This window comes from Cyanistes caeruleus, chromosome 17 (genome assembly GCF_971803275.1).
Source record: "Cyanistes caeruleus chromosome 17, bCyaCae1.hap1.1, whole genome shotgun sequence".
Lineage (NCBI taxonomy): Eukaryota > Metazoa > Chordata > Aves > Passeriformes > Paridae > Cyanistes > Cyanistes caeruleus.
In genome coordinates, this window is record NC_141717.1 from 4216261 (window position 1) to 4240862 (window position 24602).

A 24602-nucleotide genomic window follows, 5' to 3' on the forward strand; every position below is an offset into this window, starting at 1 on the left:
ACCCCTGGAAAGATGAAGACACCTGACACTGCAGCCAGGCAGGGTTTGGTTATTGCCCAGCAGATTGAGTGACTCAGGCTGGGATTTGCAGCTTTTGGTAAATGTGGCAGCGTTTTGAATCCAGCCTAACTCTTGATGAGCTGCAAATAGAAATAACAACCTGGATATCACAGCTGGCAACCAGCTTGGGGCACTTGGTGGCTGCTGTGTGGCAGCTCCTGCTGGCTCTGGCTGCTCTCCCCTCCTTGCCCAGGGTCAGCCCTGCACAGGGGCACTCCCCAGCCCCACACACCCAGCTCCCGGCTGGAGAAGCCAAAGAGCAGCAGAGCAGCTGCCAGGAGGAGAAATTAGCTTGGAGAAGATTCTGTCTCCTCTGAGTTGCTGGGAGTGCACTGGGCCAGGAAGGATTGTTCACACACCCTTGGGAAGCAGCGGGGAGGGCAGCTCTGAGCAATATCCATTTTTAGTGTTCTTTCAACCACCTCATCCTCGATTTGAGCTCAGGTTCCTGCACTTCCGTATCTGCACTCTCTAAAGAGAGATGCTGATCTGTTGCTTAGCATTGGAGATGATCTTTTTCTAAGGCTCAATTTTCTAAGTCTCAATTAAGAAGTGAAGAAAAATATTTTTATGGGAATAGAGGAGCTATTGCTTCATTTTTGTATTAAGTCTGAGAAGTGAATGCTGATTGTGGGTGGAATCCCTGAGAAATGTAGCTTTGGTCAAGAAGAGAGTAAGAACGAGCAGCAGTTTATGCCATAATAATCATATTTGTGTGATCTGGAGATTCAGCTGCTTGTTCCCTCTGTAGATTGAAAATAGTTCCATTTTTCATGGTGTGAGCCAAACTCCACCGTGCCTCAATCCTCTGTGCCCAGAATCTGTGATCTGGGGGGATGGGGCAGGGGGATGGAGTCAGAATTCCTGGGGTTGTTTTGGAAGGCAGTTCTGCAGGAAAACTCACAGGGAGCACGATCAGGTGTTAACAGAGGGAGTTCTGTGAGGGTGCAATGTAAGGAGACATTGCACAGAGTGAGACTTGGCATGGTCAAAGTAATGTGGGGAGTAGGGAAAGAAATGGAATAATTTTAATATGAAAGGCAGTGAAATGTAATGAATCAAAGTATGAGTACCAAGGTGATTTAGTGAGATGGAGTTAAGCTGGATGCAATGCGATTTTTAAAGGAAAAGGTAGATTTAGTCATAGAACTGTGGACATTTGAAGCAAAATACAAAACAAGCAAAAGAATCTAAGGGGAGCTAATGTTTAGTAACAGTATTTTCAGTGTAAAATCTATTATAATTTTGTTCATTTGAAACCACCTCCTACATATATAACATTTACTTAACAGACAAAAAAAATAACCCACCCCAGGAGCAAGTTGCCAGGTTGTTGTAACATAAAATAAACATTAACTAGAAAAATAAAACAAATGGGCTATGACTTCACAGTGCCACTGTAAAATAATTAGTATATTACTGTACAAAGCACAGTACTAAATTGAATAAAATATAAAATAAAACATGAGTAAGACAGAGAGGTAGAGTGAAATTTAAACAGTACCCAGAATATTGTTCATTGGTGACCCAGTGTGGGACTGGTGGGACCACTGGTTAGGTACCATGTTTGAGTAACACATACTGAGGTTTGAAATATTTCCAGTGATTTTGGCTTCACAGCTGACATGTTAAATACAAGCTGTAAGTTGCTGGCGATGTGGGCAAATTCTATAATGGTTTAAAGTAGTGTATTTCTGGCTGAAAGGATTTGGCCCTGCAAAAAAAAAAAGAAACTGCATAGCTTATTTGATGTATTCCTGTGTCTGGTGAGCAAGACAAGGACTGGGGACACAGTGTTCTGATATTGAAGTAAAATATTTATTTTGGTGCTTCTTCACTAATATCTAAATGTAAACTAAAATTATATTTTCTCATGCCATTGTTTCCCTTACTAAATGGGAAGTACTCTTGTTTCTTTTATAAGAGGAAAACTCCTGATTCATTTTTAGATTAAAAAAAGAGATATATTCAAAGTGAGCTCTGCACTGAGAATTTGTATGCTGAGCCTGTCAGACTGTGAATCTTTATTATTACTGGGCTTTATCCTTGAGTACATAGCTTGCAATCCAGTGTGAATATTAAGTGTGAGGCTCAGGAGCTGGGTGAGAGGTTTGCAGAAGCTGGCAGGCTCCTGTCCCAGCCCCTGGCTGCTCCCAGGGATGAGTGGGTTCATTTCACCAGGCTGGGCTGAGCTCCTGATGCTGGGAGGGATGGAGGAGGAACCATTACCTGCAGCCTGGGATTTTCCTGGGATGCTGGGGGAGGTCATGAGGGAGGAAAAAATGTGTGGAACTGGTCATTCAGAAATGTGTGATGTTTACAAATCTGGTTCTTTTTCTGATGAAAGAACTCTAGTTAAAAAAAAAAAAAAAAACAAACAAAAAAACCCTCATATTTTTTGTTTATTTACAAATAACCAATCTGAGCCTAAGACTTTTTCACTGATGTATTCTGTGTGCCTGGCCTGTGGGTTGCATCATTTATACTTTGTGATCCTTTTTCCTCCCATGGAAAGTCATGTTTCTCTTGGGGAAAATCTGCTGCTTGACACAGCTTCCTCCTTCCTTTCTTTCTGATCAGAGGAGAGCACTTGAACTCCAGTGTGGGATCTGCATGGACTTCTCCCTACTTGTGACTTTACATTTTGTAATCATTGTCAAATTACACCCAGCAGGAAGCAACAATAATAAATAATTCTTTCAGCCCAAGGCTCTCCTGTGTTGTATAAAACAAACACTAACTTGTCCTTTGAAATGATTTTATGTAGCAGGAGTAAATCTCCAAACACGGCAGGCTTAGATTATTTTATTTTTGCCTCTTTTTCAGACTGAAATAATTTTTCTTCATAAACAGTAAGAAGCCTTTAGACAGAGCTACACCAGCCCCTGTGCAAAGGGTGCAGTGACTTCTCCCTTCTCTGCAGCCTGTGGTGGGTGCCAGGGGCTGGGGATGCCTCCAGCACCATTTGTGTCATAGCTGGGGGAAGGCTGCACCCTTTCAAGCCCTGGTGACCTTACAAAAGTCCATTTTCATGGAGATTGTGTTTGTCAGCTGATCCATCCCACCCCCTCCTCTGTCTCCAGTCTGTGTGTGAAATGATGCTTTTATTTCCTGTGGTGATAAAAATGTCTTTGGATCAGAAAATTTGGTGTGTCTACCCAAATTAGATTTTTTCTTTACCTTGTCCACAAGAGACACGTTCCAGTCCATGGAATGTGATGGACCCTCTAACTATTATTTTTCTGCTAGGGCTCAGAGATGTAGCCTAGAGTTGTGCTGTTTCTCTAAGAATAAATCACAAAACTGTTGGATAAACTGGTGTTTTTTTTATTTTTCTTATTCTAGTCCTTGATTTCAAATGTTATTAACATCTACGGTTCTTAAGCAATGCCAAAGTTTCTGTTAAAAAAAAACAAAATTCTTCTCTCTACATGCTATATTCCTTTCCAAACTGCATTGCTTGTAGAGGTGTGATTCAGTTCTTGACCTGTGATAGATGAGAGAACCATTAGTTTAAAAATGCAGAATGCAAAGCCTGTGTTCTGGAAGTATAATGTTCCTGCTTTTTAGTGTTTGTCAGGAGCCAGGTACTCAGGGCTAACAGCTCCCCACTGGAATCGGTGGAAGGGCTTCTCTAGTGGCAGATGAGGACAGATAAGCCTTTTTCAAATAATTTTGTTATTTCTGCAGCTCCTTTGAGCGTGCTGTTCCCTGGAATTTGTGCTAAGTGCTCTCAGTGTGGCAGGCACCAGGGCTGCCTAGGGAGCTGCACTGCTGGAATTGGTGGAGTTTTCTACCTGCTCCTGAGGCTGAACAGGTACTGCAGAAAATGGGGAGGAACAAACAGACAGAAAAATGAGAAGAAAAGTTCTGGGACTCAAGAGTCTCGGTGACAACAGGAATGGGGAAGCTCCGTGCCCTGGGCTTTGCCCCTGCCCCACATTGACAGAGGAGCTGACTCTCCACAGCTGAGGCTCTGCCTCAAAATGCTGAAAGGTCCTTTGGTAAGAGACCAACATTCCCTTCACGAAGGAATAAACATATCATGAAGTCCTTTCAACTTCATGGGATGTTTACTGCCACACTTAATCCTACAGCTTGTATACTGAATAAATACATAAACATCCACATGGCCTCGGTCACAGGAGTTACCCTTTCTAACTCAGTGGCTTTTTTAAAAAAGCAGGTATTTATTGAAACCCTCTGGTGGTTTCATTCCCAGGTAGGAGGATATACATTGTAAATGATGGCTTTATCTCAGGTAAGGTGTGGAAACAGAAGCGAGGATGGCTCGAGGTTTTCACAGTCTGGTTCTGTCCTGCAGCACGTGCAGCCCTGCTGCCCTTTAGGGCTCAGAGGGGCACGAAGAACTTCTTGTGCAATCTTTTAAAAATAATATTTTAACAGATCTGTGCCATTTTTGCTCTGTACCACCGTGCAGTTGTGAAGGCAGCGGTGGTCTCAGTCTCCACTGCACAGACCTTTTGGCTGATGTGTTAAAGTTTTTATCTATTACCAGTCTTTTGTTGCACAGAATATGCACTGAGGGGCAGAGCCCTACAAAAGGAAGGTTACACCTGGGCTGCTGTGCCAAAGGTTCAGGACAGAGCTGAGATCGAGTCTGTTCTCACCTTTCCAGTGTCTCCCCTCACCTGCAGATATAAACAGAACAGAGCATCGACCAGCAAACACAGTGCAGAGCACTAACATTTGCATTTAATATTTCAAATTAGTTCTTATGCCAAAATAAGCTGCTCAATTTTAAGTGCTATTTGGACAAATCCCTGCTCACATTCACCAAATTTCAGTGTTTATCCTCCTGTCACAAAGAAAACTTCCATGATTCCTTTGTATAAAAATATGCTTCATGCAGGCCTCGGATCCCAAATGTGCTGTGTGCCATTCTGAGACAAAAAATTTACTTAATTTTGAAATCTCAGAGACTGAGACAGACAATTATTTCCAGAGGACTTTACAGGACTTTCATTTTATGGTGGATATTTGCTCCCAGCAATAGCTGCAGCTGTCTTCTGTTGATGCTGTTACCCTTTGCAGTGTCCCATGTCCCACACTGCATTCTTGCACATGTGCTTGGTTGTGCTTCTTCCCTTCCACACAAAGCTCTGTTCCTGACATGGTATCAGGTGCTTTTTCTCCTCCTTGAGTTTCTCCTGTGCCCACTTTGCAGGGTACAGCCTGTGCTCGGTGCTCTGGAAGGGTCTGTGCCCAGGGCACCTCCTGCTCCTGTCACACGGAGGAGTGTGTCCCCCTCCCCTGGGGACACAGGGACACCTTTGGGGACATGGGGCTGCCTTTCCATCACTCCTGAGGGGGACAGGGAGCCCGTGAGGGGCTTGAACACACATCCAGCACATCCCTGGGGCTGTGGCTGCACTGGGGGCCAGCTCTGAGCCCTGAGGGATGTGTGCCAGCCCTGGGGGATGGAGCCCAGCGAGCAGAGCCCAGCCGGGGCTGGAGAGCAGAGCTGAGACAGGAGCTGTGCTGAGACAGGAGCTGTGCTGAGACAGGAGCTGTGCTGAGACAGGAGCTGTGCTGAGCCCCAGACCCAGCTGGGATCTCCAGGAGCAGCAGCCCAGGGGGATGGAGGGGGATGGAGGGAGGCCAGGGCACTGCTGAGACTCCACAGGTACCCAGAGGCTGGAGAGAAGGAGCAGGGTGATCAAAGGGGGGAATGTCTGGGGCCCAACCAGGCTGCAGATGGAAATCCCACAGCACTGTTTAGGCCAGAGCCCAGAGAAATAATTTTTTTCCACTGTGATAAGAAATGCTGTTCGGTAAAGTATTCATTGTAATGATTGAATTAAAAGAAATAAAAAAAATAAAAAAGCCATACTAAGGTGATGGTTAAGATTCAGGATTAAGTTTAATGGTAACAAAGTGCAGCTAGAAATGCTCAGTAAATGGTTTCAGTCCCCCTCTTCTAAGGCTAATCAGTGCAGTGAGCTGCTCTGTGTTGAGTATCCTGGCATAAATATCAAATGTGGTTTATCATATTCCAGTTGCATTTTGTTTTTTCTCCTTTTCCCTTTTTTTAACCTGATGTTCTGAGGATTTCCTTTTAGTGCCTACAAACATCTCCTTTTGACAGACAGTGCAAATTAAAAGATATGGCTGGGCAAAGGAAACTGGAACCCAAATATGCCCCCTGGGTTTTCATTTACAGTTAGAAGCTACAGACACAATTACTGCTGACAGAAATGCAGAAGCCAGTGGCAGAGTGCATGTGGCAGTAGAGTCATGCCAGGCAGTAATTGGGAAGATTATTTTTAATCAGAGCATATCCTACAGCCCAAACATTAGAAATCTCTTGTAAGGCTGACAGGAAATTAAACTGAGACCAAACAAAAAAAGCCTCAAAATAGAAGTAATATGGTTAGAAGTCTAATGATGGCAGAACTCACTGCTTGTTGTATTTGGTTGTTATCTAAAGGGAATGGCTTTTAACTTGCAGCCACAGATATCATTGTTTAATTGCATTTTTAGAGCAGAATTAAAAATATCAGATTAGATCAATTTAGACCTGGGCTTTTGATAAGGGTTTGAAGCAGTAAATGTTAAGTCAGACTTAGTAATTGTATATATGTATTAGCAGTGATTTTTATTATTGGTTCAGGGTTTTGGTTTTTTGTTGTATTTTTTTTCTTTAATACAATGCTTCATGAAGCCACTTCTACTGGAAAATAATAACATGTCTGGGATAGTCTTGGAATATTTTGTGAAGCCTGAATGGCCTGGGGCTCTCCCTCAGTGACCCTGCAGAACAGCCTGGGCTTGCTTGGGCTGCCCAGAGGGAGAAGCCCCTAGGGTACCTCACTACCAACACTTTCACCTGGAAACACTTCTTCATTTTTAAGTGACTCTTAATAGCTCATCATCTCTGCCAAACTTCTCCCTACACACTCAGCTGGACTTGCTGCCTCTCCAGTTCGTCTCTGGACGGAGCAGGAGCTCTGTGGTCACTGCAGGAGGGTTCTGCTGCTCTTTGTGCCCCTGCCACCTGCAAATGTTGCAGTACCAGCTGCAAGCAAAACTCTGCTGATTGGGAATTTATTTCTGAGTCACAGCAGTGCAAAACTTGCCTGATTCGTGTTTTGCCACAGTTTATCTAGTTGTGGAAGAGGAGGTTTAGCTCTGGGCATGTGCACGTGGTGTTTCTCATGGGATCATTTGTGTGGACAGTTCTCAACTGTTTGATGGCAGTGTAAGGAATAAAGTGTAATGCCCAAGGCCAGAGCCAGCCTGGTTATCCTGAGGCCTGTAAATAGGATTTTATCAGAATTACACTGGGGGTTTTTCACACAAAACAACTGGCATTTTCTAGCTCCTCCCTTCCTGTATTTCCTTCTGCTGAAAAGCCTTTCATATAACCACGTGAATAGGCCTGAAATCTTGCTTGTTGTTTAGGTATTGCCTGAGTAGCTGGATAACAAATTCTGGTAAGACAGACAACTTCTAGGGAATTTCTTTAGGCCCAGGGGTCTGTGCAAGCCCTGGAAATTGTGACCTGTTGGGGGTGAGTGGTGGAATGTCATCGGTGTCGTGGCATCTGCCCTGGGCTGGCTGGTGCTGCCCCAGCAGGGCTGGGTGTGCCCCAGATGGGGAGAAATCTGTACAAAGTGCAAGTTTCTAAGTGTGCCACGCTTGCTTTTGCCCAGCAAAAGCATAAATAAAATAAAAGGAATAAATAGAAGGAAATAAATAAAAGGAAATGTGTGTTCAGCTCAGAAATTGTTGTTGGGAGGGTGTGGGCTGTGAGGCATTGCTGCTGAGGGCCTCAGTGTGAGGTCAGTTCTTTACTCTGAGAGATGCTCCCCGAGTGATGGTCCCAGCTCCAAGAGACAGAAATTCAAGTGTGTTTGCTGCTTCTGCTCCCCACCTTTCCAAACCTGAAGTTCTTCTATCAGAGTGTGATCATTGTGATGCTGCCCTGACATGTTCAATAGAGCATGTGCCTTCCTGCTGCTGGCGCTCCTTGGCCCCATTTTCCCTCACTTGCACTCGAAAGAAACCACTGATTTATTTACTTAGTTACTAATTCAATTTTCTTTTTCTTTTTGTTTAAAGTGAAACCACATATAAGGGGCAGGATATTTTGTGAAAAAATACCCAGTGTGTTTACTGTTTGGAATTTCACTGAAGTGGATAAAAAGTACATTAAATTTACTCACAGAATGATTTGATTATACTCTGACCTAGGTGTGTATTATTTTTGGAGACTCAAAATATGAACAACAATTCTATTTTCAGGAGTATTTGTGTAAAAGAGTACATATTGCCATTTGCACGTGGAAAAATGCACGTAGGGAGACTGTGAGGTAAAACATGGCTGAGCCTACTGTACCTACTAAAATTCAGTGAAAAATTCAGTAAAATGTTACATGTCACAGCTGCTCATTAATAAGAAAGAATGGCGTGGAATAGAGTGTTACCCTACTGGAATTCCCAAAGATGTGCTTGTGCAATATATTCTGAATGCCCCCCTTTTGGTTACGCATTTTATGATAATTTTTCTTTTGCAGAAATGCTGGAAATTTTCAGTTGAAAGATACACAAAAAGCAAATTACAGTGGTGTGTTCCTATTGAAACAGAAACTTGTGCTGGGGAAAATTTACAGTTATAGCTTAGTAATGTCTATTTTAGTAGGTAAATTTGCAATGAAAACATAGATTTTTGGTTTCAAATGCATTGCAAACTGTCTGAATGTATTTTCTGCCCATGGAATGCTTAATAAATAAATAATAAAACCACGCTTGTGAATCAATAAGCAGATTTTGCTGTTTGGCTTTGTACTACAATGAAAGCACACTTCTGACCCAGCGGTGTGTGCAGTGCCAGCCCAAGCAGTGCATTAGCAAGTGTATTTTTTGTTGAATCTTTAAGCCTTCTGTGAGTGCAGGGCACGAGCAGGAGCTGCCCTGAATCCCTCATTCCAATAAGAATTCATTTCTCTTTCCCCAGGAAACTCCACAGAAGCCCCATGCGAGTGGTGCCTATTGTTTCCATGAGCGGAGCCTCCTCTCAGTAAGTCCCTGATTTTTGTCTTGCCTCTTGGTTTTCTGAGGTCTGTCCTGTGCTGTCACAATTAATGCAGAATCTTTTGGACTCTCCGGCTTGCTGCATCACCAAAAGAGCACGAGCACAGGGTCTGATGGCTTTTATTCTTCAGTGGGCACTGACATGCTTAGAAAATAATCTTGCCTGGTTCTGGCTGTAGGGTGAAGTGATTTTTCTCTTGTGTTTCTCCTTGTACATGTTTGGGTTGTGTCACTGTCGTGTTTGTGTCACCTCTGGCTGATTACCTCGTGTTCAGATTACTCACAGACACTTTTTTCCCCTGGAACAGCTATGGATAATTAATTCATCATGCTTTCCTTTAGAAAATGATCTCTGTAAAGTCAGAACAGAGAATATCATGAAGGAAGCTCCAAAATTTATGTGAAAAAAGTATTTGTGCTGATTCATTTTTTGCCTTTTCCCTTTCTGAGAAGAGGCTTTCAAATCCCAAACACTTGTTGCTCATTCACACTTGGCATTTATCCTTTGGTGAAGTTTTTCTTTGTAACACATACATAAAACCAATAATGATTAAGCACATTTTATTCAGGATATAACTTTCTACACTAGTAAACACAGAAGAATCAGAAAAAACTCTAATTACTGGAAGATGTGTATTTTATACTTCTTAAACAGTTTTTAATAATCCTCTGCTTAAAATAAACTCCTGTTCTTGGATCTTTTATATTAGGCAGTGAGCATGGCTTGTTCTGTATTAGGCTGAGTATATTTTTACTGTATATACATTTATAATTACACCCTTCTTTGTTCTGTGTTGCACAGGGGTATTGACAAAATAATAGACTATTCACTTTTTTCTTCCACTATATTAATGTGAGAAGCTGAGTTCTGCCCCAACACACAAAGTTTCATGTCAATGAAAAAAATTAGAGACACAGTCCTTGCTAGAAAAAAAAAAGAAGAGTTTTGCATTTATTCTCCTACACGGAACACAATCTTCCTCTTAATGTCTTTGAAATAAGATTTCATTATTTCAAAAAGACTGCCAGGCTTACTGGGTGGAAAAAAAGCGCCTGTTCATCTTGAGGATGGATTTAAATCAATTCTGTAGTGCTCAGCATGCTTGTTGCTTTTAGCTTTTCCTCTGTCACGAACAGTATTTTCTAGCACAGAATAACCTTACAGCCCTTAGCAGAATTTGATGCAATTGACAGCTTTTGTTAGAAAAATTCTGGTAAAAATTGCAGGAAGGAGGTTGGGGTTTCCAGCTCAGGGGAGACAGTGGTCCCTGAGATAATCACAGCATGTTTTGAGGAAGCTAACATTAATTTGGCTGTGAACACAGTGCCTCAGTAGCTATAAATGTAGTTTCCAGGAAAAGATATTCGTTTTTCCTACAGTAAGCTAAAGCAGAGGTTTGGGGATGATGAAAGAAGAAGGAAAGGCTCATTTGGAACCCGAGGAAGGTTTGACGCTCCCCAACCTCCACGAGCATCATTTGTTGATTATTTTCCCTGGTGCCCACAACCCAGCAGCAGGACTCTCCATCAGCTGAGGGGTCCCTGTGTCAGCAGCCTCAGCCCCAGCCCCGAGTGTTGCCTGGAAACAGCTCTGGATGGGAGCTGGCTCCTGGCAGCTCCATCTGGCTGGGCGGGATGCCCTCCTCACCCGGGACACGGAGCACGGCTACCACGCTGCTGAAATGCTCTGTCCCCTTCCCTGCCTGAGAAAAAGCATTTCAAACCAGAAATTCCAGTCCAGCACACAGGTGTTAAGATGTTGGGACTGTATGTGTTGAAACAAATATCTGCCCCTTCTCAAAAATCTCTTGGAATAATTGCGTTTTGTATTCAGCGTGCTTTGGTTGAATTTTAGTTCAATGCCTAGCTATAGTTGCTTTGCAGTGTTCTCCTATTTCATTTCAATAGAGAAATATGTTGAGGTAAGTCTAGTTTTAACAGTCCAGCTACAGAGAAATCCTGGATTTTAGAATTCAGTCTCACAGCCCATGGATTTAGGTGCTTGACCTTCTATTAAGGGTACAGTAATGCCACGGTACTCCAGCAAAGCTGCAGTGCCTTGAGCAAACCAGTAAACAAAGCAATAGAAGGCAGCTCCAGAAACCACTGAAAATAAACATGGCAGGCAGAGGAGATGGAATTGTTCCAAACATGCAAACAGTGGGAAATCAAAGACAGTGACAGGCAGGGGGTGTGTGGCAGCAGTGGATGTAAAGCCCAGCTAGGCAGAGTCTTGGCTCATCCCCTGCCGTGCAGAGGTTTTCCCATTGCACTGGGGCACACTGGGGCTCCCTGAGGTGGGGATGCTCAGAGGGCAGTGCTGGCAGAGCCCCTGCTCTGGCTGTGCTATCCCAGCTAATCCTGCAGCAGGAGCTGGGACTGGCCCGTGTGTGCTGGCAGGGAAGGGCTCTCAGCTCACAGCGCTGGACACTTGGGCTGTGTTTCATTTCTCTGAGTCCAGCTGATTCTGAAAGATTAATTGCTGTGCTTTGCCCTCCCCTACACAGCTCCCTTGCCTGAAACTGCAGTTTCTTGGCAAACAAGACATTTCCCTTCGGTATTGCAGCTGAGTTCTCTGAGAAAAGAAAAAAAAAATCAGAAGTTTTCAGTGTTTAGCAGAAAGTTTATATCATTCTTGCCCATCCTATTGTTTTTTCTTACTCTTCAGGTTGAGCGTACAGCAACAGCTGTTCCATAATTTGATAAACATACTGTAATTAAGTGATCTTGGTTTATTAGTAACACCTTCCCTTGACTAGGAGATTTTTAAGTAACAGGGAAAGGATGAGCCAGGGGTGCTGCTTCATGTTGACAGCTTCATCCTGTGGAAGCTCTGCCATGGCTATCCATGTTCTAAACCCTGCTGGATGGAAAGATGTTTGTGCTAAAAGGCTTTGGCTCTCCAATCTTACCTTCACTCCTCCTGCAGTCTGGCAGAGGCACTTGCAGTAAGGGCCTGTAAAGCCAGTGAAAAAGTACATTTAAATCCCTTTTCTCTAATTGTAGAGAGAGCTGTGTTTTCCTTGGAACTGTAAACATGCAGAACAAAGTCAGGGAGAAATAGCTGTTATTGCACTTAAAATATTATAGGGCATTATGAGTCCTTTTTCTCCCTTCATTAAACACATCTTTAAAAATTGTTAAAACAATAAATCTATTTTCCAAATCATCACAACATGCTGTGGAGGACTCTGAGGAGATCTAGGGATTTCTACCTGAGAGGCATGGAAAAAAAAATAATTGTGAAAAAGACCTATTATAAAATACCACAGTCATCTTAGAAATAAACCAATATTATAACTTTATTCTAATAAATATAGAAGAAAAAAATTAATGATGGTATTCTTATTTATTAATCTCTATTCAGATGCATCCTGAATGAGAGTATTAGCCTAGAGAGTTGAATATTTTTTAAATTGCAGCACTTTGAATTACTGATATGTGCAAATTACAATGAAAAAGGGATGAAGAATGGTAGTTAGACAACGTAAATGATGCAGTAAGTTCTGCTCCATTACTTTATCCGAGCTAGGATGGGGAACTGTTTAGTTGTTAGTATCTGCTCCACTGTCATATTATTCATTGTTGTTTTGCAATATCTTCAAATATCTTCAACAGTTATTGTAGGAATTCATTAAGGACCAGGAGCAGCGAGGCATTTACCCGCTGCTAATGATGAGCAGCAGAATATTCTCATGGATGTTTTTGCTTCAGAAAAAGCTTAACTAGGGGAGCTGAGCCTGACCTCTCCTGGATTTATTTTTTATTTTTTTCCCTAGTGCTGCTGTGAGGTAATTCAGTGTTAGGTGGCTGATTTGTAATATTGCTTTTCCATGAGTTAAATATGTTTCATTAGATATGTGCTTTCCTGTTCAGGGAGCTAAATATGCTACTTTTGTTCAATTTGGTGGGCTTGGGGTTTTTTAACTCTGCATGTTCCAAGGTTTCATTTCCCACAGGGGAAGAAAGTGTTGTGAGTTTTTTCCTTGCCATCATTAGTGTGAAGCTTGTATGAGTAAAATCAGCAATATCTTGGATAAAAGAGCAGTTGTGTGGAAGCAGGTTTGTAGGAGTCATGTGAAAATGTGAAACCATTGCTGTATTTGTCATTACCTGAACGGTTAATGGATACAAACCAGAATATCAGTGGTCTGCTTGTGATTTACAGGTGGTTCTGCTGCTCAGTTCACTGAATCTGTGATCTTCCTACAGAAATAAAGGAAGACACTGTCCCTGTTTGACTGTGCTTTATCAATGCTGCAGATGATTTCTGTATTTATTTGGGCAGCTAAAGTTACTCTCTCCAAGCAGATTCAGGAGCATAAGGCTCACTGGAATCAAACAGGACATCTTTAAAACAAGAGGCAGACTCCTAACACGAGGGGTTTTTTTAAATATCACTGTAGATTATTGCAAAATATAACTCTGTAACTAAAATCAGCATTGTGATTTTCCCTTGTCTGTATACAAACGTACATGTAAAGAAATATCACAACCATTTCCTAATTTCTCCTTCTTCTCTTTTAAGAATTCAGTCCCAATTTTTTTTCTGAACTTTCTAAATTCTCCATCTTCCCAAGTGGTTTGGGTTAACTGAGTAAAAGCCTTAGGGGTTAAAGATAGCCTGGCTGTAGCCTGTGGATGTACTGTACATAGCAGCCTGTCTTCTGACACCACTGAGATACTTCCTTCATAAGCATCACACTGCAGACATTTTCTTATTCAGGCTTTATGAAAATTTCCCCATGCATGTAAACACCCACAATACTTCCACTGGCAATTGTTTGAGCTCTGGATCTTCTCCAGATTGCAGCATTAATGGGGTTTTGATCAAGTTCATATCCACAGCTCCGTGGCATTTAAGAGATATCAAATCCCAATATTCCTGTGAGATTAGTATGTGCTATTATCTCTTTATTACAGAAGGAGAAGCCAGAAAATTGAGCAGCCTGAGTGATGTGCCAGGAGAAGGACTATAGCAGAGCTAGGATTTGAATTCATGTTTCTCAAATCCCAAATCATTGCCTACGTTCCTGGGCCATCTTTCCTCTGCTCTCCCTCTAATCCAGTAACTTTTATTGTCAATGATTTTTTCATTTAACAGTGAAAAGGACCTTATAATTTCATGCTCCTTCCTGTCTCATAAAAATTTGAAATTTTTCCTTAAGAAAATCCTGCAGTTATTAAATGTGTATGGAAAGTGTGTGATATGCAAAGTCCTATCAGCACAGGGCAAAGCTAATTGAAATATGACATTCCTAGTGATGATCTGGGTCATGTCAAGGGTGCCACCACCCTTTAATGAAGATATACACTTGATCCTCTTTTCTTTGAAGGGCTTACAGACTTCTGAAACTTTTTCTGGTTACACAGCAGGGAGGTACAGCCACAAAAGGCTCTTGGGTAGTTTGGGACAGCAAATTTTAAACTTGGCCAGGCTGCTCTGGGCTTTGGGGTGTGCTGCTGGTAGAAACACTGCTGCTGATTTGGGGAAAATTCTGTTTGTTTTTTGTCCCACCATTGCATTTGAGGTTAGTTACTGGGTTCACAAGTCTGTGCTCACAAGTAGTGAAATTCCTGTGTAGCACGGGCACAAGCAATAAACAACATCCTTTGTGGAGTTTTTACTGCTCCTGCAAGATGTGTTAGAAGTCATGTAACTGATAGGTGTTTAGATTTTGAATATGGGGTGGAAGTTGGAAGATGTGTCTCCGGGGAGGAAGGAGAGCTCTGGGAAGTGAGAAAGATCTGTTGATGTAAGATGAAAAGTTTGTCCTCATGCTACATTGTTTAAGAAATTTAAATTGGTGAAACCACATGAATTTGGCAAAGTAGATTTGTATTTGGCAGCATTTACTTTTTCTTCAGGACTGTTTAACATCAGAAGTTGAAATGTACCTCCCAGAACTCTTCTGACTGTGGACCTTTCTAGGAGCTCACTGCACTGTGGAGCATTCTAGAAGTTAAGACTGGGATTTCTCACTGAGTAGTTAACCCTTTATCTCTGACACTTCTGAAATCCTTTTACATCTGTGATGTATTAGGGAGAGCAGTTTGTCTGTGACCTGCCAAAAACCACTGCACACTAACCAGGGCAAATTGGGCAGAGGGGTCAAAGAACAGAGCTCTTGTCTGTGTGTGCAGAGGGAGGGCTCTGTCCCCTCCTAAATTCTTGTGCAGCCCCAGCTCACTGGTTGAGGAAAAAGAAGAGAAAAAACAAATAAAAATAAAGAAAACCCTGATGCTGTGCAAACACTGCTCAGCCATAGCCTGCCATGAGCAATAACACAGTTACCAGCTCTGGATTAGTCACAAATCCAAAATACAGCTCCACATGGGCTCCTGTGATGAAAATTAACCTGTTAAGACTCCTGGTTTTCTGCACTGTGAGGTTTCTGCTTTCCTCATCTGCACCCCAGAGGAGCTGTTCTATGAGCACACCTGGAGAAGAGAAGAGGAGAGGAGAGGAGAGGAGAGGAGAGGAGAGGAGAGGAGAGGAGAGGAGAGGAGAGGAGAGGAGAGGAGAGGAGAGGAGAGGAGAGGAGAGGAGAGGAGAGGAGAGGAGAGGAGAGGAGAGGAGAGGAGAGGAGAGGAGAGGAGAGGAGAGGAGAGGAGAGGAGAGGAGAGGAGAGGAGAGGAGAGGAGAGGAGAGGAGAGGAGAGGAGAGGAGAGGAGAGGAGAGGAGAGGAGAGAAGAGAAGAGGAAGAGAAGAGAAGAGAAGCACTGGCAGGGTGGTTCTGTTTGTTTGGGAGTTTGTTTTTTGTGGTGTATTTTTCCCTTATCCTGAAGGGTAGTTTGCACAGCTAAATGACACAGTTATAATATATATATATATATTGGGCCTACACAGAGAAAAAAAAAATTGATCTGAAATCCTTCACAAATTATGTTTTTATCAAGACCAAGATGTTGTGAGCTATTGATTTTTAGATCCACACAGCCTACAAGTAATAGAAATTGCAGAGACAAAATAATTTAAGATTTTTTTTGTCTTTTGTGTAAGCCAGGTTAGGATATTGAAGAACAAATCAATTGCTTTGCTACTAGAATTCCTTGAAACCCAAAAGAAAATTTCAGCATGAGTTATGGTTTTCAAATATTTGTATTTTCTGGTTCCAAGCCTTTTCCTGCAGGCCTTGTTTTGTCTGACAAGCTTTTTTGCACCTTGGTCACTATCAGTACAACAGGGAGCTGTAAAGGAAACCTTACAGGAGGCAGGAGCACTGTGGATGAAACCCAGCAGCAAAAATGTGAAATAGAATTATGGAAAAATCTCATGCCAAGGATTCAATCCCAGTGTAGAGGGGGAATGATGAAGGAGCAGAAGTCCCATCTCTGGGGTCACACTTTGAGGGGATCAGCTCTGCTAAAACAGTTGAATCATCTGACACCAGGAGCTGGGTGGATCAGGGCAGAATCAGCTTCATGGAGGTGTCTTTTTCATTCAAGACAGAAATTCTGAATACATGAATCATTTGGCTTCACATAACACTCACCTGGGGAAATAAAACATTGATGAGAGCTAATAAGACAATAAATCCACCAAAACTAAGGAAAGCAGATAGCACAGAAGTGGTTCTATGGCAGCTCAATGCAAGTTGCCATTACTGACTCAGGAATGTTTATTTGGGGAATGTGTTCAGGAGGATATGGATTTACAAGCTCCAGGTATGCCCAGGACAGCACACTCTGTGTTTGATACCTTGTGGATAAAAAATGCTCCTTTAGACTTGATGTTTAACCACCACAGGAACCCTGCATTTGCATAACTTGATGAATAACATTAGAGTTGGGTTTTTCTTCAGCTTTGTTGGGTACCAGAGGGAGAGAGCAGAACCATTCTTCAGGGAGTACTTTTAAAGCAGCTCTAAAGTTCACTTGTTGAAATGCTAAAAATATTTTGTACCAACTGATGTGCAGTTAAATGAAATAGATTGATCCTCTGTAGGTTTAGAGGTGTTTGTATCATCATCTAGTTTTCCCTGAAAGACACTTTGATGTAATAGGAGACAACTTTTTTATGATTCATATTCTTAAAGAAAATGGCTCATATTTAAATTGACTGTGGCTCTGTCTCCAGATGTCAGTAAATGATTTCTTTCAGAACACTGGTCCCAAATGTAGATCCTTGTAAACAGCCTAATGCTCCTTCCTGCTATCCAAACATTGCCTCTGTGGTTTCTTGGGAGACCTTTTTTATTGTTCAAAGTGGGGAAATTATCCCAAGCACTGTTTTGCCTGCACCCTCTGGAGATTTCATCAGTCTGTCCCAGGCACACTCCCCTTCCTCTTCTTTCTGTTCCATCCCACGTCTCCTCCCTGTGGGATGTTTCTCCTGCATCCTTCAGATCTGGGAATGAAGTCCTGCATGGATTTGTGCTGCATTCCAGGGGGGGATTTGTCCCTTCCTTTATGGGCTCTCTGGGTTCAGTGCTGAAGGAACAGAGGGGAGAAAAACAACATAATTCTTTCATTGCTAATAGTGCAGGATGGAAAGAATAAAAATCTTAAAATATATGGAAAGGCCAGCTGGGAATATTCTAACCTGAAAACAAGCCCAATTCCAAGATTCCGAGGACTGGTGTTCTCTGCAGCAAAGCTGGGAAGGTTCTCATACAAATTTTGTTCTTTAGGGGAGTGGATTAGCTGCTTGAACTGCCAGCTCAAAGGAACACCTGCAGAAAGGTGGAACTGGAAGGCAAAACCCACGTGAGGACACAGATATTCAAGAAAGCACACAGAATGGAATCAGGGTCTCCCAGTCCTGTCTGTGGCAGATACAGCCATTGCTGGAAAATGCAAGGTGGAGCAGGGAGCAGCTGTAGGTTATGCTGGGGAAAGAGCAGAGGGATTCACTGGAAACACAAGGAGGGCAGGGGGAAAATGCAGCCAGACCCAGAAGAGAGCAGCAGCCTTAGACACACTTCGGTAGTGGAGATGGAAATTAGGATCTGCATCTCAGCACAGAGGAGAAGTGATGGGGAGATTGTAGGGGGCTGGAACATGATGAATCCACTGGATCTGCCAGTATTTCCCTGGAATGAATAAGGGGTGATTTTTTACAGTGAAGGGGATTGATGGAGAGAAGTCCACGGGAATCTAGAGTGTTCAGTGTGTAAAAGGGACAAAATAATGACAATTATTTCTGTTGAGACAGGATTGTTCCAAGCAGGCAGAACTAAACCTGACTGAGAAAGTGCAGAAAGCTGAAGGATTAAGTGCCAGAATAAAATTCACTTTGAGAATTTCATAATAGATGGAAATCTTTCCTTGATGAGGGCGTGCGTGACTATTATTGCTCAGAAGTGTTTTTTTGGAAACATCAGATGGAGTTCTCAGCAGCATTAGTTCGATGCCTGACAGCTGTCAGAAAAAGCAAATTGGATATTTAGCAACTTTGAGAGCAGGAATTCAGCACAGAAAATACAGCCCTGTCTCTGCTGGAGTGGGAATTGGTTTTACAGTGCTGCTGTAGCGAGGTTTTGGTTACCCTGTGTCTCACAGAGCTGTGGTCCAGGGGAAGGTGGAAGAAGTGATCAGAGGGGTGGAGGAGCTGCTGTGCAGGGGAGACAGGGAATACATGGCACAGCCCTTTCCCTGGGGAAAGGATTGACAGAAAAGGACAGATCAGAATTAGTACTGATATTGATTTGAATATTGATGTTCTAATGATCTGACTCATAAGGCAGGGATTATGGACTCAATGAGTCATGAAAAGCATGGCTCTTTCTGTGCTGTTCAACAGCTTTTCCACTGGAGAGTTCAGAGACAAAAAAAATAAATGCAAGTTAAGAATAATTGTCTAAATTAAAGTATTTCTCACACAACAAAATGCAAGATATCCCTCTCTGCAGTTTACTTACATCCATGCTTGTATTTTTTCACAAACATCTAAAGGTGAGTGTTGTTGGACAGAGGATTTTAAGTGATGCAATCCAGTTAAAACAGCTCCTCTGATGCATGGCATTAGAAATGTATTTATGAATTTGATGTGAGCCTCTTGGTTACGTTATTTTTGTGTGCAGAAATTGTGTCTCTATAAATGCATAATGGGAAATTTAAAAACAGGAATCAGCATTAATGATGTTCAGTGGCTTTTAAAATATATTTGTTGAATTAGGATGAAAGAATACTATTTAAATCTTTTAAAGTAGTAGTAGTTTTCTTGAAAGCCATTTTCTATTGGATTGAATGTGATCACATTATTTTTGATTCCAAAATGTTTTATTGATCTGTTTAGGGGGAAAATCAGTGCCTTGGTTTTCAGGTAAGCCTCATCTCAGGGTCCTGTAATGTGGGAAGCAGTTTCACTCAGCTTTGATACTTAGCTACTCAATCCTCCTTTATTTTATTTTTTTTATTTTTTTTTTTTTTGGATTAATGGTAGGAAAAAATTCCATATTTTATAGTAAGCAGGTAGCAGTGATGCTGTAAGCCAGCTGCTCTCCCAGGCAGTGCTGCTGGGAAGGGAAATGCTTCCAAACCAGGTGAGTTTCTCATTGCTGGCAGTTCATGTGCCCCAGGAGCAAACCTGGTACATTTTGTGGATCCCTTTCTGTGTTCCTGCAGCCTCTGAGGACAGTTTCATGTCTTCAGTTTTAAGTCCAAGACTGGAAAAAAACATTAAAATACATTATAATCAGACAACCCTTGCACTTATTTGAATGTGTTTTTTCATTGACCTCATAATTTAAGTGTTTTCTCTGCCAAAGATCAAGGAGTGGTCAATTTTGTATCTGTGTGGGGATGGGCTTTTCTTTTTAATCTCCAGCCTTAATCAACCCTTTGTGTCTTCTGTTGCCCAGAGCAGTTTTGACCTGGAGTGGGCTGACACTGTTTTGTGGATATAATTAATATAATAATATGATCAATAATAAATATAATGAATGTAGAGTATGGTACAAGCCACAGTATTCATTTGTTGCTTTTTTTCCAGCATTTCTAAGTTCAGCTGAACACAGAGAATGCATTTTTCATCCATTTTTGGAGTAAATTTGGGTGTTTATATAACGGAGAAACACTGGAGGAAAAAGTCATTTACATAAGAATTCAGGAGCAAATGAAACAAAGCTAACTGCATCCTCATTATTCCATTTGAATGCAGCATGCCAGCCAACTCTGCCATTTGGTGGAAGGCCTTATTAATGACTCCTAAATGAGCAGACTTGGGGATGGTGATATTATCTGTGATGCCTTATTGAATCAACAGAAATAAACCTGCTGTCATTAGCCTAATTATTTAGATATGCTGGAAGAGAATGACTATTTTAAGTGCAAATAAGCTGCAGTTAGCGAGCAAATAACTAAATAAGCAAGTGAGGTGGGATAGCAAGGGAGTGACTCACTGGGGCAGGGAGGGAAAATGTGGAGAAATGCAAGAATTTACTGAAGAAAACCACTCAGGATTCCATTTCTCACTGTTCCAAGTATACCAGGGGGCAATGCTCCCCCAGGAGATTATGGTGATATTTTTATTGGATTTTAGGGATTGTTTTTAATCCCATCCCTCCTGTTTTGTCAGAACATCTGTGTGAAGTGAACTCTGAGCCTGAGCTAGATCAGTGGATATTTGGTTATCATTTCTGCATCTGTGAGTGCAGAAATTCCCCACAGATGGGCTGGCTGGGCTCAGCAGCACCAGCTCACTGGGATTTGGCTGCTCTACTGCCCTTTACTGGAACAAGTAAAGGGACTAGAAATCAGTGCCCATAAGGTAAAATAACTCTTCCTGTTATCAGTTAGTGGGAGAAGAAAAAACAAACAAACAAACAAACAAAAATAAAAAAACAGAGAGAGAGAAGGAAACTAAATTAACTTCCTGAAAAAGACTTGTCAACTGTAGTTGAATAACAGTTAATTTGAATGTCAAGTTTTCTCATTAATTGCTTAATTAAAATAATTTCCTTTCTATAGCCAAAATACTTGCATAAATATAGAAAATATAATAATTTAGAAGTTATATTTAAAACCTTTTTTCTGAGGTTAGATGTGTTTGTAATTAAGCCTGTCTGTCAGAAGAAAATAAGGGTTACAGGCATCTTCTCATAGTTGCATGCATCATTTTTCCCTCATTAGTTCTTAAAATAAGGAAAAAACACAGTTGTTTTGGGTTGTTGTTGAGCTTTTTCTTGATATCAATGCAAAATTAGTGAAAAGAGTTCTTTCTGATATCAGGAAGCCTGTATTGTATAACAGAAAAGGAAATTTTAGAATTAAATTTTCTTTTGTTGTCTGTGACTTCATGGTTTGCTGATAAATTCACTTTTCTATTTCCTTATGGAATTGTGTGACTTTTGATATCCACAAGGTTTTATGCAGTTTCATCCTGGTTCTATTTTAAGTGATTGCACCCTGAGAGATCCTCTGAGCAAGGGGTAAAGGGGAGTCCTTGGCTCTGAGTGTTCAAAAAGAGGCAAAAAAAGCCCCAGCACCCAAACAGAAGTGAAGTTCCCTGCAGTTCCACTGAAGGTTTCTCGTTCATTGAGGAATGGCAAACCTCTCATGTGAATTCTCAGTTCAAAATCATCTCCTGTCAGTGTTTACCACCCATTAAAATTCATCCTCTATTGCATTTAGAGCACAAGACTTACATGGTGTGAGTACATTTACTTTCCTGTGCTTCTTGTTGGGTTATTATTGAAGGATTTTTTTAAGTGAATTTTCTGCTCTTTCTGAAATTCACTTAGAAAGTCCAGTCAGACATTTTCATATGCAGAGTGCTAAATGTGTTTAAGCAGAAAAGCACTGTGCTCCACACCTTTATCTGCTAACAGGTGCCCACAGATTACCATTTTTGTTTGTTTTCAGTGAGGGCAAAGGATCACTTGTTGAGCCAGGAGAGAGTTTCTGTTGTAGTGACATCAGAGAAGAATTAAAATCCCAATAACGTCAGGACTTTCTCAGGTCTGGTGTTAACAGTTTGATGGTGTTAAACATACCAAGATAGATGTACTCAATTTGTACTCAATTTCTCATTTCAGTGGCTTTATGTTTCTCATGCTTTGGCATAAAAGGTAAATTAAATGGTGTTTCAGTTGGGAGAGTTGCATGTGTCCTCATATCAAAGCAGTTTCCTTTCTGGAAAACTTTAACCTACAACAAAATTGTAATGCTCAAAATATACCAAAGAGGAAGCACTGCACAGAGTCCTTATGAAACCATTCTGAAGTTGATGAATGTTTCATGGAGTTTATTTACAATATGTATAATAGAATTTTGCATAATTCAAAAGCATGCTATTTGATCTTGCTGCATTTATTGAACTAACAGTTTATATAAAATGCATAAACAAATATATCAAACCAATGGTAGAAGTACTCCAGGGTAAAGTACACCAGCTGTCTGAGAACTCTTTCTAAAGTGCTACTCGAGATTCTCAGTGTGCAAATGCCCTGTACACAATGAGCCTTTCAAACACCTTTTCATATTTAAAGTGATTCCTCTATCCTTTAGTACAAAAAATATATTTTTGGAGTCACAGTGATTGGAGCCAGGAGGGAATAAATAGGCACCACATGAAGGTTTATGCAAGTCCTCAGTAAACCCTGGTTCTTGAACTAAACCAAACTAAACTAAAATGTGTCTTGAGACAGACTTTTCCTTCCCAGGTTTTTCCTTTTTTTTAATTTCAGGGTTTTTTTTGGTTTAGTTAATGACATGCAATAATTGCAGCAGCCTGTGAAACAAGCATTGTAACTCCTGTGTGTTGCTCACAAGCCACTGATGCTGTGTGTAGAAGAGAAAAATATCTCCCACTGACTTCTCCCACCTCCCTGTCTGGCACAGGGCTGTTGGGCAGGAGACAGAACAGAAAGCAACCTTAGAAAAACTCAGAATTGGTGGGAACTTAGATTCAAACTTGGATTAATTTGTCAATCTGAGCTCTTTGGCTGCTGCTGCTTTTAAAAGTTTTGAAGGTCTGACTTGTGTGTGGGGTTTTGTGTGGTGTTTTCTTTGCCTGCCAAGTTTTCCCAAATGACAGGGGTTTATTTCACATCCCATCCAATCTCCTTGGCTCATCCAGTGTTTTTGTCAGGGAATATCTCTGCTGCTGTGGGCATGAAGCAAGCAAAACCAAAAAGAAAAATGTGTAATTGTATATATAAAAGTATATATTTTGTTGTTTCTATTTGGAAGATATTTAAGGATCCCATTGGCTGGAAGAGGAGCAGCAGAATTAGCAATTAGTTTTCTACTTGTTATGTAGAATACTGTAATGTGACATATCCAATTATCACCATTCTGTGTCAAATTATTTTCATTCTAGAACTTCCAAACCTACGTTTTGTTGTTCATTAACCCTTAAAGGCCTCTGGTTCAACAGCAGTATGGAGGTTTGCATGTCAGAATAGGAGAGGGGCCCCACCACAGATCCCAAATCTTCCAGAATGGTTCTAGACCTCCCTCTGTGACTGTCCAGTGCCTCAGGGAGGGTGATGAGGAAGCAGTCACTGACAGTGAAGAACAGGCTTTAAATGACAAGTTGTGTTAGTAGAATCATGATTTATAGAAATTATGGAACCACAGAAGAGTTTGGGTTGGAATAGACTCAGAGCTCCCACCCCTGCATGGCCAGAGACACCTTCCCCTGTCCCAGGCTGTTCTAAGCCTGGCCTTGGGCACTGCCAGGGATCCAGGGACAGCCCCAGCTTCTCTGGGCACCCTGTGCCAGGGCCTGCCCACCCTCACAGTGTGGGATGGTATCTTTTGTAAAACTAATAAGAAAATGCAGCTGAAGATGGTGGACTTTAGGAGGGACCGCAAATGGAGTCAAAAAAATCTGCGATATTACTGGAAAAGGAAAAAGAACCACTGTCTATTAGATGTAACAGGAGCCAGCAATGTCCCTCCTGGAGAGAAGCTGCATGGTGTGCTGGGCTGCTGCAGGATGCTGCTGGCACTCTGAGTGGGTCCTTCTGGCTGCTCAGCACTGGGAGCCCACGCTGGGGCTGTGGATCCAGCCTGGTCTCCCCAGGACGAGGGTGGTGTGGCGCTGCTTTGTCACCCTGAGAATCAGGCCCTTGATATTGTTTTTACAAGTTCTAGCCACTTTCCCAGGAAAGTAGCTATAAACATAGATGTTTATATGTTCCATTAAAGATTTGCCTTTTGATGGATGTCTCTCACAGCCAGTGTGGTTGGGAAGGTGTTAACCTGACTATCAATCCCTGGTTGTGTTCAGAAACCTTTAAATACTGAGAGAAAAAATAAAGTTTTCTCTTTCTTTCACCACACCTCGAACTGTGTCTGTGTGACTCATTTAATGTCCAACAGCAACACTGCTTAACCTGGAGAGGAGGAGGCCCAGGGGGATCCTGCTCGATGTCCCTGAGCACTGGGAACAGAGTGCCAGGACCTTTCACTGTGCCTGGTGACAGGGCAAGAGGCACTGGGCAAAGGGGGCACAGGGGGCACACGGGGCACAGGGGGCACAGGGGGCACAGGGGGCACAGGGGGCACAAGGGGCACAGGGGGCACAGGGGGCA

At 41.9% G+C, this 24602-nt stretch overlaps 1 protein-coding gene across 23 annotated transcripts in view; it reads left to right on the forward strand.

Moving 5' to 3' along the window:
• The window catches only part of RBFOX1 (RNA binding fox-1 homolog 1), a 1112502-nt gene that overhangs the window by 465907 nt on the left and 621993 nt on the right, over positions 1–24602 (forward strand). For all 23 annotated transcript variants that reach the window (XM_086854476.1, XM_086854474.1, XM_086854473.1 and 20 more), the window contains one exon: positions 9041–9103. In XM_086854476.1, coding sequence (XP_086710602.1) covers positions 9041–9103 — 63 coding nt within the window. The remainder of the gene's footprint in view (positions 1–9040; positions 9104–24602) is intronic.